Below are 17,262 nucleotides of genomic sequence, written 5' to 3'. Positions count from 1 at the left end.
TTAACGTCCCAAAATGACGATATTATAAAAAGAGACGCTGTAGTGAAGGGCTCCATAAACTTAGACCACCTGGGGTTTTTGACTTGCGCCTAAATCAAAGCACATAGCTCAAGCAGTGTGTTGCACACTGCAATGGCGTCGTCTGCTGACTACGCCTGGTTTGAAGTAGCCCGCATCCAATCATGTTTAATCGTCGGCCAGCGCCAGCGCAAGTTTTAGCTACCTCAAATCACTATAGTTCTCAGTAGAGGTCGTCTGTACCGTCCAAAATCTGCCACTCCAATATTCTAGACAGTTGTGCTGAGCCCTGCATACGGTAGGTGACATGTCGACGTCTAACCGCGTAGTTTAAACTACCGTATTGACTCGCATACCATGAGGGATCATTGGCGCTAACTAAAGTTGTCTATCTTTGGCTTTGCTGGCTCAACGACTACTAATGTGGCTAATGCTATTTTTGTTAACATACACCTTCAATACCGAAACTTTGTCTTCATTGACTTTAAAGGCACATTCAGATGGTCGTTCAAGAGCGCTCTGACTGTGCCTTAAATATCTGCGATTAGAACAAGCTGGTCAGCAAGTCGCGTTCCTATTTTGGCACATATTGACCCGCTGCTTTTTGCAGTAAGGCGTAGTTGCTTTCTTTAAATAATTTTTTTTCTGAGCCTCCGGAGTGCCCTCAGACTAGCATCCGGATGTTCCAGTAGTTTAAAATGACCGTGTCTACCAACGTTTCAGACTAAGGTGCTGAAGTGGATGAGCGTGGCCGAGACTGACCCCCACCCGATGCCTGTGAGCGGTTCACTCTCCGATCTGGAAGAGTTCGCGCCCAGATTCACCGCCGACGGCTGGACGTCGGCGGCGTCTAAGGTGCTGGGTTTCAACGTGGGCGAGCACTATAGCGTGTTCGTTAGTTCGACCACGCTCCTGAGTGCCATGGACGTGGCCACGAGGGCGCTGTCGGCCCAGCAGTTGCTCTACCACACCGTCTGGTGGTTCGTCCAGCAGGTCGGCGCGCTCACCAGCAACTCGCTGTTCGAGACCGCAACCTTTGCCCTCGGCGAGTCGAGTACGCTCTACCAGGGGCTTCTCTGCGGTATTCAGGTGAGTGTGGCCCCCATTCGAAGTGGGCCACAAGGACCAATGTGTGCTTCCTGTTAATATTGCTCCGCAGCAAGGCAAATAATAATATCTTATGGTGTGTCCTAAGCAGCCCCCTTATCCGTCCCCCCAAAAGACATTTAAATAATAAGGGACAGTGAGAGGCTGTTTTGTGCAGCTTGAAACTCGACGTCCAGGAGCCCGTCCTGGGTTAGGCAGAGAGGGTTGTGCAAAACTACCGTGTTTTGCAACCGTCCCCCATCTCTACCTCTTTGTCCCTTTCATTTTAAAAGTAAAACTAGTTTTTTACCTATGATACCTCTCCTTGACAGAATGGAAGCTTGCGCAAGTTGGTGTATTATTGAAGTAAAGCTTCTTTACTACCTATAAAATTGCCCTGGTGGGGGGTGTGTCCATGCACTTCTATTTGTCGATCGATTCACACTCGATTCCTATAGTTTTCCCGTTAGCCTAAGCGGTAGAGTGACCAACCTAGAAAGGCGTTGGTCCCGGGTTTGATCCCCATACTATAAAAAATTGTTCGGTGGCTGTGACTCTTTTTTTTAATGCGATGCATTTCATAGCAAACCTCGGCAAGTTTGAGCGTATCTATCTATCTATCTATCTATCTAGCCACTTACGTTTGGGTGCTCTCACGGTCACTCCCTTAAATTAGCGTCAACCAAATTTAGCATGGAAGGGTAAGATGGTTAGACGAATATGACGCGCTGGAACAGAGGTGAATATAGTCACAGTCTCGTCGCGTACGTCGTCAAACACTTCCAGTCAGACAGTGGCACATACTCACGAGCGGGTATGTGCCGTTGGTATATGGGTATGCGCCACAGCTGATAGGCACTTATTTACCCAGGAACTTCGAGAACACACGGGCAATTTTAATGCGTGAGCGTTAAGAAATACCGACATCAGTAGCGTCGACCGGACGAATTCAAAGAATAAATGTCAGGATCCCAGCTGGAATCGAACCCAAGCATTTTGCGTGGCAATGAAGCATTTTACCACAGAGCTACACTAGGTCTCGGAACCTTTTTTTTTTCAAATAGACGCTAATCTTCGTGAAACACCAACAGTGGTTGCAGTGCGGCCTACCCAATTTAATAAAGGCTACATATGTACCCCTTTGATAGAGCCGTCAAGTCGGATTAACCTAAATTGTGGTTAGTTGCCATGCGCTAAAGTTGATTTATGTAGTAGCGTCCAGGGCCAGCATCCTAGCGAGCATCAGCGCTTCATATCATCTTTTAGTTTTGATAATACGCATGTTCCAGTTGGCATCATTGCGCAAGTGCAAACAACTGGTTATAAGAACATCTGCCACTCTTCAACATATGTCTGTGCGTGCAAAGTTTGTACATATATTTAGCGTGATTTCATGACGTGTCACACAATAAAAAAATTACAACACGGTCACCTTCCCTCCGCATGCTTCCCACAACGCCGATTTCCAGGTACGTAGGATCTGCCGAATTTTTTTTCTTTGACTAATCTGCGTAGATTTCATGCTGCGAACGGCTGGTTCTCGATTTATTTTTTTTTTCTAAACCTTTCGGTGGACTCGCCCATGCCCCGCCGCGGTGGTCTAGTGGCTAAGGTACTCGGCTGCTGACCCGCAGGTCGCGGGTTCAAATCCCGGCTGCGGCGGCTGCATTTCCGATGGAGGCGGAAATGTCGTAGGCCCGTGTGCTCAGATTTGGGTGCACGTTAAAGAACCCCAGGTGGTCAAAATTTCCGGAGTCCTCCACTACGGCGTCTCTCATAATCATATGGTGGTTTTGGGACGTTAAACCCCACAAATCAATCAATGAATCAATCGGTGGACTTGCCGGATTTAGCAAAATCAATTTTTTTGGCATTGTGGATTTAACATCTATATGCTTCCACAGCGTGAATTCAAAGATTTCTGATGGAGGCGGAAATGGTGTAGGACCGTGCGCTGAGATTTCGGTGCACGTTAAAGAACCCCAGGTGGTCGAAATTTCCGGAGCCCTCCACTACGGCGTCTCTCATATTCACATGGTGGTTTTGGGACGTTAAACCCTACATATCAATCAATTCAAAAAAGAGGCAACAGAGGACGCAGCACCTGTATTGTGTCCTCTCGTCACTTGAACTCGTGGCTCGATCCGAGTTTGAATGAGTCGACCCATGAGTTAGTTTGCTTACACAGATGTTGCTCACTGCAACATGTGTTTTCGCTAAAGGAGAGAGGTACTGAGCTTTTCTTCGATGACATCCACTTTGGCGCTTTTGCATTGATTGATTTCACATTCCTGTGCAGGTAAGCCTCACCTACAACATCCTCCTCGCGTCCCAGCACGCGGCGAACTTGCCGGACGACGCCAGGACGTCCGTCATGGAGACGCTTAACGTGGTGCACTCTGAGACGTCGAAGGTGGTGCGTTCGTCGAAGACGCTGGGCAAGCCCAGGCGCGACTGGATTTATTTCATGCTGCTCGAGACGCAGCCCGTCGTGTGGCCGCTGGCGCCGAACTTCGAGCCGGCGGACCTTCCACGTCTCTACGGCGGAAGCGTGGACAACTCGCGCGGATTCTTCGGCCACTGGCGGTCCAGTCACGAGGGGCTTGCCAAGCACATTGGAGGGTGCGTGAATTCGAAGCGTTCAGATTGAGGAGAATGAGAAGAAGTGATACAGGGCTAACATCGAAAGATAGAGTGAATCAAATAGGCTATAGCTGATATCCTACAGCTGGTTACAACCTGCCAAGCTTCGCCCGCAGGTGTCGCTGTCGCACCGACAGAAAGTTCGCATGGAAGCCAAGTCTGATTGCATTCACTCATATCTGTGGCATCAGGTGAACTTGCAGGCATTTCGAGTTCCTTTCGCACGTGGACACCCGTTTGTTTGGCTGGTGTTTGGTCGAAAAACATGAACTTCGTCAAAAATTTAACCAAACATTCCGACATCATTGATGGGATAAACGTATATCTTTAACAAGTTATCAATCAATCAATCAATCAATCAACTTTTATTTCTCATAGAGAAATATGGGGGTGACGGAAAAAAAGCCGCAGTACTGCGGCTTGACAAAGCTCCGGCCCCCTACAAAGTCCAGCAGTAACAATGATCAACCACACAAAAATTGATTTTGCTGGAAAATAAAACATTTGATTTGAATGCACATTGACAGGAAGAGGCAAATGTAGCGATTTCTAGGAGAAACATGGGAGGACTTGGTCTTTATACATCATTATACATAGTAATACACATTCATAAGACTTATGGAAAAAAGGACAAAAAAGAAAAACACGAACAGCTGTAGGTAATGATTACGTGTACAACAGAAGTTGATAAATAATCCAACAAAAACTGCAAAGGCAATAAATCAGTATTACACTGAGAACATAAAAAAACGTTAAAAAAACATGCCGTTGTCATTGGTAAACGACATGAACGTAACAGTCATTTGAACGAAATCTAAAACAGGTAATAGTTACCAACACTGAGCACATTTCTCTAGTATGAGAAATGTTATAGCCTCGGTTTATTATGTGGACCATGATAATAAGTCCTATTGGTGAAAAGAAGATTACAATTTCAACGCACAGTACAAAAAAATTCGTATGCAAAAAAAAAAACAAAAAAGTAAACAATTTCCGAAAGAGAATGAGCAAGCCAAACGCACACAGACAAAAAGAGAAAAAAAACGCCATGTACAAACAGATGAACCGTGCGTATCATTCTGCGACTGATGAATACGACTAGATGTTAGTGTGAAACGAAGTCTAAACTTTACCCGATAAGAATGAGCGAAAGGTGCGTGCTGAGGCCGACTCAGTGGCTATGCCATGTTTTGCATATTTGTTTAAGATTACGGCTAGTTGATACGATACAGACTGATTGCCATAGTTTGTGCGGCATATTGGCTGGATCCAGTCATCCTGACTTCTTGTGTCGTATGTATAGTGACGTCTTGCTAGGCGAAACGAACTGATGAATTCGGTGTTATTAGTCCTCATGGCGAGACGGTATGTACAGGAAAGACGGAATGCGTAGACGAATTTAACTTTGAGTATATTATATGCTTCAAAATAAGGGGCAGTATGAGTAGCATACGGAACGTTGGCTATTGCACGAATTGCGCGCTTTTGGCATATACCGAGTTTTTTCAAGTTGTCAGAGGATGTAGTACCCCATACAAGATGACAATAATTTAATGTCGATAAAAATAATCCATTATATATCAGACGTCTAGCTTTTACTGGTAATATTTGACGGTTTTTATTAATTAATGCAGTGACGGAGTTTAACTTGTTGCAAACATTTTGCACATGCTTATTCCACGACAATGTTTCTGTGAAAGTGACACCCAAAGCTCTGATCTCTCTAACAACACTAATTTCGTCATTATCAAGATACAACTTTTTTGTCAGTTCAATAACTCTGTTTCTAGTGCGGAAAATTATGGCTTGAGTCTTTTTTGTGTTAATTTTCAAGGAATTTCTTTTTGACCACGCTGATACTTCTGCAAGCGCATCATTAGCTAAAGATACCAACCCATCCAGCTTTACTCCGCTGAAAAAAAGGGCTGTATCATCGGCGTAACCTACCCACTTACAATTAGTAAAAGAGGAAAAAATGTCGTTTATGTAGACGATGAATAGGAGCGGGCCGAGTATACTGCCCTGGGGCACCCCGGACTTCAGGCGTTTAGTCTTTGAATCGAAAGTGTCATTTGTGACAAATTGACTTCTATGGCGAAGGTATGAACGCAGAAGGTCATTGGACCTCCCACGCACGCCATAGTGTTCTAGCTTATACAGTAGTAGGTTATGTTGCACACAATCAAAAGCTTTTGAGAAGTCGATGTATACACCTAGTACTATATTTTTATCTTCAAAGGCATCTATTATACATTCTTTTTGAGCAAGTAGTGCTTGTTCTGTGGATTTTCCTTTCAAGAACCCGTACTGGGCCAATGAAATGAAAGAGTGTTTATTCAGGAAGCGAACAAGTCGTGCGTGAATAATCTTTTCCAGGCCTTTAGATAAGATAGGGAGTATAGAAATTGGTCTAAAATTTCCCAAATCATTTTCATCGCCCCCCTTGTGTATGGCAATTACCCTTGCTGTTTGCATTTTTTCTGGAAAACAGCTACTTTCAAGCACTAAATTGTACAGTGCTGTCAGAATAGGAGCAATAATGTCGATGATGTGCTTTATAGGGCGGATTTGCATGTCGTTTGCATCCAGTGATCTAGAAGTTTTTAAGCTCCTAAATATACCGACAACTTCACTCTCCGTTGTTGGGAAAAATACCATACTGGAGTAGGGCGAACTGGTACCTTGAATGGGATATGGATTTACGTTGCAAGCGCCTGACTGGCCTACCGCAATGAAATGGTCATTGAGTGCGTTTGACAAATCTGAACCGCACTTCATGAGACCGTTTACACACAGGCTCGAAATCGCACGGTCAGTCTTAGGATAACTATGGCGTTTAGTCGTTTCCACAACAGCTCAGTGTTTGCCGCGACAGAGAAATGCTTGAAAAAATATTCTTCCTTTGCTTTCTTTAGCGTAGCATTCAAACGATTTCGGAAAGATTTAAATTTTTTCCATGTTTCAGGGTTTCTGGTCCTGATGAAATCCCAATAAAGGTTATTTTTTACCTTGATTTGGCTGCGAAGGTAATTGGTTAGCCATGGTTTTCGCGATTTATTACTTCTATGCCTGACAACGTATGGGAAGTGCTTATTGTACAGTGTCCTCAGTTCAGCAATAAAGGTCTCGTACATGGAATTTGAGTCATGTTTTCTGAAAACTTGACGCCAGTCGTGGGCTTCAACCTCGTTACGGAAAGCGTCCAGAGATGCACTGTTTATATCTTGGAAACGCTGAGGCGGATCGATAATCCGCTTAGTTGGCACTTCATTTTCGATGAAAGTAAAGATGGGAAGATGGTCACTCATATCGCTTGCAATCGAACCGCTACAAAGGTTTTTTCTGTCGGTGTTAGTGATGAATAGATCGATAAGGGTATTTGACGAATGAGTAATGCGGGTAGAATTTACAATAGTGTTTACAAACCCGTTTGACTGCAGTAAAGCTGACAGTTCGATCTGATCTCTTGAGGTTTTTAGCATGTCTATATTGAAATCACCGGCAAGAAAAAGAGAATATTTGTTGGAACGAATGAAGTCAAAATATTCTTCAAGAAAACAGAAAAAGGTGTGTATATTGGCGTCAGGTGGGCGGTAGACGACACAAAAGATATTGGATCGACTACGCACACTTAGAACTTCGAAGTTAGCATTTGAAACGGAGAATTCGTCAATGATGCTCACGTTTAGCTCAGCCTTAGCCAACAACAGCACGCCCCCTCCTTTACGTTGAGAGCGGTTTAAAGCAAAGCCTTGGTAGCCTGGTTGGGCGAACGGCACGGAATACTTTGTGTACCACGTTTCAGATACCATGATGATATCAAACGGTACGCCCGTGCTAGCAAGAAATAGTTCGAATTCGTCATGTTTGGATTCCAGCGATCGCGCATTCACATGCAGAAAAGACAAGTGATCATATCCAGGTAGGTGTTTAAGTGAAGAAGGTTTTACAGCCATGACGGCAGTAATCTACAAGAAAAAAAAAGAAAAAAGGGCCACGTAGGCAACAGTCTCATAATTATGACGCGTCGGCTGACTGCGTCATCTTCTCCAAGTCGCTTGCGGAATTTAAGCGCAGAACGGCAGAGTTTTCGTCTCGACGAGCAAAAATTCGTCCATCCTTTGTCCAGACATATCGCCAGCCTGCCACCCTCTTCCTAGCTACAGCAGCACCGAGAAGTTGCTTATTCTGACGTGTCAGGTGCTCATTAACAAACACAGGTTTTGTAGAACTACAACCAAGCAATGTGCCCGTTTGGCGAGTCTTCCTGGCCTTCGCCAGAAAAGAATTTCGCTTCTCACGACGGACAAAGCGCACAATTATGTTTGGTTCGCTGTGCTTAGTCGTGAAGACGCGGTGACAGATGTCAATATCGTCTTTCGATACCGATTCACCAATGAGCTGACCCATCTTCGAGACCACGTCAATCACATCTGGTTCTACCGGAACTCCCTTAATCTCTACATTATTGGAGCGAGTATATTGCTCCAATTCATCGACTCGTGCAGTCAACCTCTCGTTCTCTTCCTTTAGTTTCCGATTGCTTAACTTTAGCTCTTTTATCTCATTTATGAGCTCTTTTATGTCTTTGCCCATCTCAGTCACGCTGTCACAAGACTCGCTACAGTACTGAACGCTCTGTTTCAGTGAGCGAAGTTCTGACATCACCTCCTTTCTAAGGCTATCAATCCCCTGTTGCATTGTCATGCTATCGCTAAGTTTATCGTCAGTGTCCTCTTTACCCGTTTTTCGCGTGTTGCGGCCAGTCATTTCGAGATGGCCACAGACAGCAAGAACATGGAAACACAATGTTGAAAGAAAACGAATGCAAGTGACACAAGAACTCTGCTCGGCAGCAGTGCAAGAAAACAAGAAGGTACTATGGACTTAGGAGCACAAAATCTTGTGCTTACCTGCGAGATGAGAAGATGCCGATTAGTATGTGCACTGTTGACGCACTGCTGCCGAACAAAGTCGCCAGTCAATGTCACAGCGGTTTAAATAGGTGCTGTAGGTGTCGCTGACGCTTGCGCACGCGACGTTCCTTGTCAGGTGTCGCTGACGCTTGCGCATGCGACGTTCCTTGTCAGGTGTAGAGCAGCAGCACCGGGCGATGTCACCTTCCTGGTGCGGACGGTGATCGTGCTTCAAAGATAATCGTCCCACTGCGAGATGAGAAGATGCCGATTAGTATGTGCACTGTTGACGCACTGCTGCCGAACAAAGTCGCCAGTCAATGTCACAGCGGTTTAAATAGGTGCTGTAGGTGTCGCTGACGCTTGCGCACGCGACGTTCCTTGTCAGGTGTCGCTGACGCTTGCGCATGCGACGTTCCTTGTCAGGTGTAGAGCAGCAGCACCGGGCGATGTCACCTTCCTGGTGCGGACGGTGATCGTGCTTCAAAGATAATCGTCCCACTGCGAGATGAGAAGATGCCGATTAGTATGTGCACTGTTGACGCACTGCTGCCGAACAAAGTTATGACGAACTAATATTGATATGCGAAGTATGTTAATTAGCAACAAAAAAAACGCTCGCTGTTGGAACAGTAACTACCTAGCACGACTCTTTCGCACATGTGGATAGCACGCGCATGTCAGGGGTTGGAGCTCGTATTTATTCGTAGGTTGTAATCATTTCGTTGTAACAGAATGTATAAAAAAGGCAGGGGACGTCATGAGAAGGACAGGTAACCGGTATTCAGTTACAGCCAAGAGATGGGAAGCGCTACTTAAGGAGTATTTTCCGGATGAGCTTGAGTGCCGCCATAGTGGGCCGGTTAACTTTGCGTTTGGTATCTTCATCAACAAAAAACGATAGTGTTATGGTAGATGCGTACGCATGAAGATGTTTGGGTTAGTGCGCACGATGTCTCATGGCCTTAATAATTCACATCGTGGTAAACAACAACAAGAAATGATTGGCTTCAGAGCCTAAGATGTCGGTACCCAGGTTGTGTTACGGAAAAGAATCTAAAGACGATTTCACTTTCGACACCTGTCCGCCGCCATGCTGGGTTGTCGTACGAATGTTTTCAGAAGTTTGAATGCGGTGAGGTGAATTAAAAAAAATGTCGTGAAGGGTTGAATGAATTCACTTTCATTTCCTGTGAGTCCACCATAGCACTGTTTGTTTGGTCGCTACATGCGCTACTAATCACGTGGACTGGCATTCTCGGTGGATCGCGTTATACCCCGTGTGCACTTTGACAGCCTGCGTAGCCACTTCCTATAGATGGTTTCATGGTCACAAACGGTATACCCCAAAAAAACTTTCAGTCACCTCACTTACGAGCTCTTAACGATGAAACTGAAAGCACGTTTGCGATTTGTTTTCAAGGTTAAAGAAAGTCTCTGTTTAGGTTTCACATAAAAGAAATGCGCGTAAAGTACAAGAAAATGTTCTATAATTTTATGTAGCTCAAACAAACAACTTTTTGAACGCATTTTGCCAAATGAGGGAAGGAAACTGTGGAAAATCCGCGGGCTATTTTCTAAAAATCTTCTTGTCTACCAATGTTATCAAAACACATCGGTGAATAAAACCGGATGTCATCAAGATTCTGTAGATCGTGCAGTCAAATTTTCAGTGTGACTGCAGCGCCAGAACGCAATGCCTAGCGGAGAAAAAAAACGCCATAATAGGTTGGGGTCTGTCATAATGGAACGCGATGCCCGCGTGAGTGGGCGAATCGCAGCAGGGATTCACGGGGACACGAGGATGCCCCTACCGACCAACGTCAGCGAACTTGAGATGGGCTAGTGCCTAACTAGTGCCAGCATTGCATAGCTCCCTCTTGTCAGCGGACGGTGCCTATTCGACAATTCCAGCCACTATAGGTGGCGCAGCGGAAGGGTGAAATGGCGGACGAGAAGGTGATGTCGCGAGCGTTTACGTCAGCGTCCTTGAGCGTGAAGACGCGTTCATTGGTTTATGACCAGATAGAGACCGAACTGCGTCGCTGTTTTATCACCGTGTGACATCTTCGGAGCACGGCTACATGGCGCCACCTGCGTCGCTGGAATGACCGAATACTGTCACACCATCATTATTTCTTTTGGGTGTTCAACGGAACCCAAAACAAACCGCATTTTCACACTGTTGTTTCATTTCCACAGTTCAGGCAGTGCAGCTCGATCCCACTTATCAATCACGCCTTTTCTCTCAGTCCATACCGCAGCGCCGCTGCCCAGTTCTACCATCTCGACACGACGTCGCTGACCTTCTACGAACCGATTCTCAAGGGGATCGCGGTGTCGACGGCGGCGATCCAGCCGCCGCTGTACTACGGCGCGGGCACCGAAGCCATGCGCTACGGCGGCCTGGGATTCGCGTACGCCGACCGGCTCGTGCGTAGCATGAACGTCCGGACGCTGCTGCACGCGGCCGCCTTCGCGGTGACGCCCGTGGCCGAATTGAAGGACAGGCTGCTTGAGGGCATGCTGTGCTCGGACCGCAACGAGAAGCTCAAGGCGTTCCCGTTCCTACCGGCGCTGGCACTGGCTTACGCGGCGTACAACAAGGTGCGTGCCTATATGGAAAACATCGTGACGTCACATTAAGAGGGTATTCTGGTCATCCACTGCCGACTGGGGATACAAACGTAGAGTGATTCACGAATACGCCGATACGGCCTTTTTGTCTTGCAGGATGAAATTGCGCGCAGAGATCCGAACATAGCAGAAATGCAAAGAAAGATGTCAGCTTAAAGGAATGAAACATTCTTGTACACAGTGTGCCGGTGGAACCAACACCTCGACAAGCGATCTTGTGTTCTTTAAGGCTGCAACTTCAGCTTGTCGTCTTCAAGGTGCAGCTTTGAAGAGGAAGAAAACTGCTTGTCAAAATGCTGGCTCGAGCGGCACTTCGCTTTCAACAATTTTTTTTTAGTTCGAGCCATTGAGAGTCACTCTTGATGCAGAGATAGACATGTCTCTATATCAAGACTATGACCTAGAAATTCATTATCGAAATATAACATGCGGTTATAAAGCAAAGATGGTGATCGAAACTGACCGATCAGGACAAGTGCTGGGCTTGTAACAGGATGTTTACCAAAGAAAATCCCTCTGCCCTTGCACACACGCACATATGAACTAGCTGCGCATGCGCAACCTATTTCAGCCGTGTCATTTGCGCGGAGGATGTGGGCTTTCTTCAAGAAACATTATTTTGTAAACTCGGTAGTCGTCCTGTCTAGTTATTAGATGCTAAGCTTCTTATGATCGAGCTCAACCTGGTGAGCGGCGTGTGCGTCCCCTCTCCTCTCTTCTATCCTACGCTGCCTCCCTCTCTCGTCTCGCAACGTCGACGCAGGAAGCGTCTGCAAGATAGTTTTTTTACTGAAAAAAAACCGATTGCTTGCACTGCACAACCGTTCATTGGCCACCCCATATATATGGGCACTGGATCGTGACCTCTGAGATAGTGCCGGTGAAAGATTTCTCCTCGGCGTTGTTGAAGAATTGAAATTCGGAACGTGCGTGTTAACTAAAAGCCGTCTGTGGGTCTGTGTGTCCAATCAGAGTCCTTCGTTTCTCATTGCCAATTAGCAGAGATTGGAATGTTCCAGTAGGAAACATTAGTCCATCACTGCGTTCTTTGCGCCTCCCAGGTTTTCTCTCCTGCGCAATGCCGCGATGAGCGCCAGCTTCAACGCCGCCGCCAGTGTAAGCGGTAGCGCCCGCTTCTTGGGATCTACAATGGTTCCCTTTAGTGGGAAGTGTTGTAATTTTTCATCACTGTCTTCGTTTTATAGTCGCAGGTTTGCTGTTTCAAATATAATATACTGACAGGCTTTGCATGATACGTTAGAGCCAGGTTGTAGTCAATTGTTCTTTCGTCATCTTAGGCAGATGCTGTGATTTGTTTTTTTTTTCACCCTGACGTTCTTCAATTTTATCTCAAGCTGCCGCTTGGACCAAGTGACTGAAAGCACAAAGTGGCTCTACAGCCACTTCATGCTATATTGTATCTGCAAGTTATGTGCTAAATGCATGTCGCTGAGTTGCCTTTCTATCATCTTCTAGGCCTGACAGCAGCAGTATCGACGATGGTATTGTCGTTTTTTTTGAAAGTGTGTTTACGTGACTGTCCCACGCTAAGCGAACATGCTTGTAGAAAGGTGAAGAAAATAAACTACCGCAGTCAGTAGCGCCCGTGTATGTACAAATATTCCTCTTACCGTGTCTTTTTGGGCGCTCAGCCTGTACAAATTTAATTTAGAGCGTCCGTTGAAAGCTTCCTCCGCTTAACTTCGCAAAATGTAAAATAATGAAACGTGGGCATTTCGCATCTGAACTTGTAGGCATGTTAGGTAGCTTAAAGCAGCCCTTGTTACTCGGACAGACGTTCTTCTCCTCGCAGCATGGTTGAGGTGTCCACTTAGAGGCGAAGTCGTGCTAGCGATAGAAAAGACGCCGCCGGGGGCCGACTTCGCCATGTCGTTCTGCTCCTGAAGTCAAATTTCGAGCGCCCACCAAATTTTCGCGAGGTACCTAAAGCTTTAAAAGGCTTGTCCCGAGAGTCGCGGGACGGCTGGTCACCGTTGATGGTACCGCATTTCCTTTTTTTTCCACTTGTAAACATGTAGATGGTACTAAATGTTCTCTTTTCTGGTTCTTCTTGTAATCTTGTCGATGGTACGAACTGTTCATGTTTTCCATTCTTCATATTGAAATTGGTCAACGGTTCTCTTTGTGCGTCCTGTTCATCCTCTTGTAAACTTGTCGATGGTACCAAATGTTCACCTTAAAAGACGCCTGTCAGTCGGCGTTCGTGGTGTTCCGACTTCCTTCGTACGTACGCGTTCGCACGCCGAGTCCTTGATTGATTGATTGATATGTGAAGTTTAACGTCCCAAAACCACCATATGATTACGAGAGACGCCGTAGTGGAGGGCTCCGGAAATTTCGACCACCCGGGGTTCTTTAACGTGCACACACGCCGAGTCCTTAAACACCAATATGTACCAACCACCTCAACTTGCCGTTGTACTTACCGCTGTTCTTCATGCATCTGTCACGTGCAGACGGTGAACGGCACCGACGAAATCCGCCTGAAAGGTCTTGAGGAGTACAGCGCGGAGCAGGTGTTCTTCATGACCGCCTGCCTCACCATGTGTGAGCAGGACGTCGCGGGGCGGCGCCACTCGCCCAACTGCAACGCGGCCGCGCGCAACTTCGCTCCCTTCGCGGAGGCATTCAACTGCCCGCTCGGCTCGCCCATGAACCTCCGGGACAAGTGTACCTTGGTGACCAGCTAGCGGTGCTAACAATGGCCATGCTGCGCACGAGCATTGCGCACGTCGTCTTCGGACATGAACTGAATTTTTCATCTTTTTTCGCTATTGTAGATTTCGAACGATATCTTTTATTTACCTACGTTAACGTTAATTACACCTATTTGTTCTTACGCGGAGTGATTTTGTTCGTTTCGTTTACAATTTAGTTTTTTTAGTTTTTGCTTCGAAGCTTTGATAAGTGCCTAGTGGACCTTTTCAATTTCAACACGATGCTTGGAGGTTAAAAAGGAGACAGGTTCCCACTTAGCGTTGAGGGAATATATTTATTTTTTTATTAAATTGCCGGTGATTCTTGCAGTGAAGCGGTGAGTATGCAGGCGAAACATGTCTGTTAGCAGAAAAGGCATCTAGCAGACGTGTGCCATAGATGGACTATTCATAATGGCCACCAATGGTCCGTTAGAAATACAGACGGGCAAAAACACGTGAAAAAATTGGACAATCCTCACTTTGCTCGGTACTTGTCTGCTGAAATGTCACGAGTTTGCGAACGTGGCAAAAAAACTGGGTACTGCTTAAATGGCAAGCAATAAAGAAGCTTACGCTACATTTAGACGGTGCTGTTTGTAACGCTCAACAAAATTCATTGCTGCCTGTTTGCCGGTTTCGCTGGTCATCCAGCATGAGATTGTTGCATGGCTCATGAATTTTTCGAGCAAAGCTTCTGTTGCAACGAAAATTCGTTAAATGTTGCGAGACCACAAAATAAAAAGAGAAATATTATTTCGGCAGCTTCCACGTACCTTGAAATCTATGTTATGGGAAGCATGCGCATGCAAGGTGAATCTATTTTTTTATTGAGCCAAGCGTTATGAAGTGGCGCTCAACATATGTACAAATCAACGCACGCACGCACTTACGTTAAATATCCCGGTATCTTTTAAATAACCAGTTGTTTACAGTTGCGTAACTATGCCAACAGCAACGTGGATATCAGCAACACCAGACGTGGTGAGCTGATATGAAGCCCTGGTGCTCGTGAGCATGGTAGGCCTGAACACTGCTACATAATCAACTTCACCAGATGGCACCTAACTATACAATCGACTGATGGCTATATCACAGCACATATATAACGTTTATAAAATTGGGTATGCAGCACTGCAACCCCATTGGACGTTTCACGAAGATTGGCGTCTATTTAAAAACTACTTCCGAAATCTGGCGTGGCTTTGTTGTACAGTACGTCATCGCCACGCAGAAGTGCTAGGGTTCGATTCCTTCAGAGACACTGACATTTACTATTTGCATTCGTCTGTTCAACACTGCCTATGTCGGCGTTATGTTAACGCTCGAACGTTCAAATTACCCATGTGTGCTTTCACCATTCCTGGGTCGATATAGAATGTCTATCCCCTGTGGCACATACTCGCCCCCGGGTATATGCCACTGTTTTTTGGAAAGTGTTTGGCGACGTACAAGACGAGATAGTGAAATTACTCAGGTCATGACTGCAGCGTGCCGTACTCGTAAGGGGATGATCATAAGAGCACTAGACGTAGGCGGATAGATAGATAGATAGATAGATAGATAGATAGATAGATAGATAGATAGATAGATAGATAGATAGATAGATAGATAGATAGATAGATAGATAGATAGATAGATAGATAGATAGATAGATAGATTGATTGATTGATTGATTGATTGATTGATTGATTGATTGATTGATTGATTGATTGATTGATTGATTGATTGATTGATTGATAGCATAGGCAGACGCCAAAAGTCTTTGCAGTGCGCAAAGTAATGCTTCGCATTCAGAACTTCGGCTGCCATTGGAAGTTCTCCGGCCACATGCGCGTTCGAGTGCGCCCTTTTTCAATTGATGAAGCTATCTTTATTGTGACCTTGTCGGCGATCAGTATTCCAAAAATCATTGTTGCCTGCATATGCGCGAACGACTGTCGTAGTTGCCCGCAGCAACTGAAGTGTGGCGCTGCTAAGCAGGTCGATTGAAGTCCTATTCGCGGAACGGAGGAAGGAAACGGAAGGGAGCGATGCGCAATGCGACAGAAAGTTACTTGAAGTATGCGTTAGTCACGCATACTTCAAGCTTCCGTATCTTATTTTCGCGCTCCGGCAAGAGCTCCTGAGTAAGGGAAAAATAAACTGACATTCTTTCGAGGATCAAGGATTACACTGGCAAATGCAGCTAACATTGTAATTATGTGTTTGCGTTTATGGACGTCAAGCTGTACAAGGGAGCCGAGGCCTTTGTCAAGCCCTCCAGCTTTTAGCCCCGGCTTCCCGCTTTGTGTCGAAGGAAAATAAACTTCACCTTATCTTCCTCGTAGAGTAAACCCTCTAGTTCCAAGGCCCCATTGACCCAAAACTAAGGGCCCCCATGTCCCTGCTCGATCTCCAGGTTTTTGTTCTACTGTTCTGAGGGCGCGAGCTACGCTAATCCGCAGTACTGTGGGGGAGATAATGTGCCTCTTTCATGATTCCACGGAGCATGTGCTCTTCCCATAGCAAGAAAGTCGCGAAACTTCCTTTTATCTGGGAGCATTGTGTTCTGGCAATATTGCATGATCCGGTCCCTCACGAAACTTTACCGAAAAGGCAGAGGGCAGCACCAAAAAAAAAGGAAAACGGGTGGATTGCTGGTGTTGCTGCCTTCAAGTCGCACTGAATTAAACATATATGAAACGGTACAGCAGGTGGAGTACCGCGGCCGTGTTTCCTCTTCCGTGCACCCGCTGGCCACAGTGGCTTTCTGGGCATGTCCTGAGGTCGCCGGCTGGCTTCTCAGGGTCGCTTCGGCAAGTTGCGCATCCAACGGCCTGAGGCGTAGGCAGACAAACTTTTCGGAAGGGGGGTATCTCCTTAATATGAAGGGAGGCAGGCAGACAAATGGCATTTTTGCACTATGTATGTCACGGCGATAAATATTTTGGGGGTAGAGGGGAAAGCCCGGGGCCGGTGTGCTACCATAGTTAGAAGCCACTTCTAGTTAGCTTTAACAATCACTCACTAGAAGGCGTTGTATGTGTATGTACCTGGAAATTATATCACTAGATGGCGCTAGTGGGTTTCGTATAATTGAAGATTAAACAGGATAGATGTCCAGTTAAAAGGAAATCGCAGCATATCCATGGAGTGAATGATGATGAGTAGGGCGAAGCGTTTGTCCGCCTGTCTGTCACACAGACAGACAGACAGACACACAGACGTACGGACGGAAGAATGGAGGCATGGAGGCGTCGCTT

The 17,262-nt window shown here is 46.0% G+C and overlaps 1 protein-coding gene across 1 annotated transcript; it reads left to right on the top strand.

Moving 5' to 3' along the window:
- The first annotated feature begins 661 nt into the window (after positions 1-661).
- On the top strand, positions 662-14,599 carry LOC142774749 (uncharacterized). The gene is made up of 4 exons (XM_075875751.1): positions 662-1,107; positions 3,404-3,726; positions 10,916-11,270; positions 13,778-14,599. The coding sequence occupies exons 1-4, from the start codon at positions 760-762 to the stop codon at positions 14,009-14,011; spliced, it is 1,260 nt and encodes a 419-aa protein (XP_075731866.1). The 5' UTR covers positions 662-759; the 3' UTR covers positions 14,012-14,599.
- The last annotated feature ends 2,663 nt before the right edge of the window (positions 14,600-17,262 follow it).

The sequence above is a fragment of the Rhipicephalus microplus genome, chromosome 10 (assembly GCF_043290135.1).
Source record: "Rhipicephalus microplus isolate Deutch F79 chromosome 10, USDA_Rmic, whole genome shotgun sequence".
Classification (NCBI taxonomy): Eukaryota; Metazoa; Arthropoda; class Arachnida; order Ixodida; family Ixodidae; genus Rhipicephalus; species Rhipicephalus microplus.
This window is presented reverse-complemented; position numbering and strand designations above follow the sequence as displayed.

What these genes read in the sequence shown, in the direction of transcription:
- LOC142774749 (XM_075875751.1), top strand. Translation starts at nt 760, where the DNA reads ATGAGCGTGGCCGAGACTGACCCCCACCCGATGCCTGTGAGCGGTTCA. An exon ending in GGCTTCTCTGCGGTATTCAG is followed by an intron (nt 1,108 to 3,403) that starts GTGAGTGTGGCC and finishes ATTCCTGTGCAG; the next exon opens with GTAAGCCTCACCTACAACAT. An exon ending in CTTGCCAAGCACATTGGAGG is followed by an intron (nt 3,727 to 10,915) that starts GTGCGTGAATTC and finishes CTTTTCTCTCAG; the next exon opens with TCCATACCGCAGCGCCGCTG.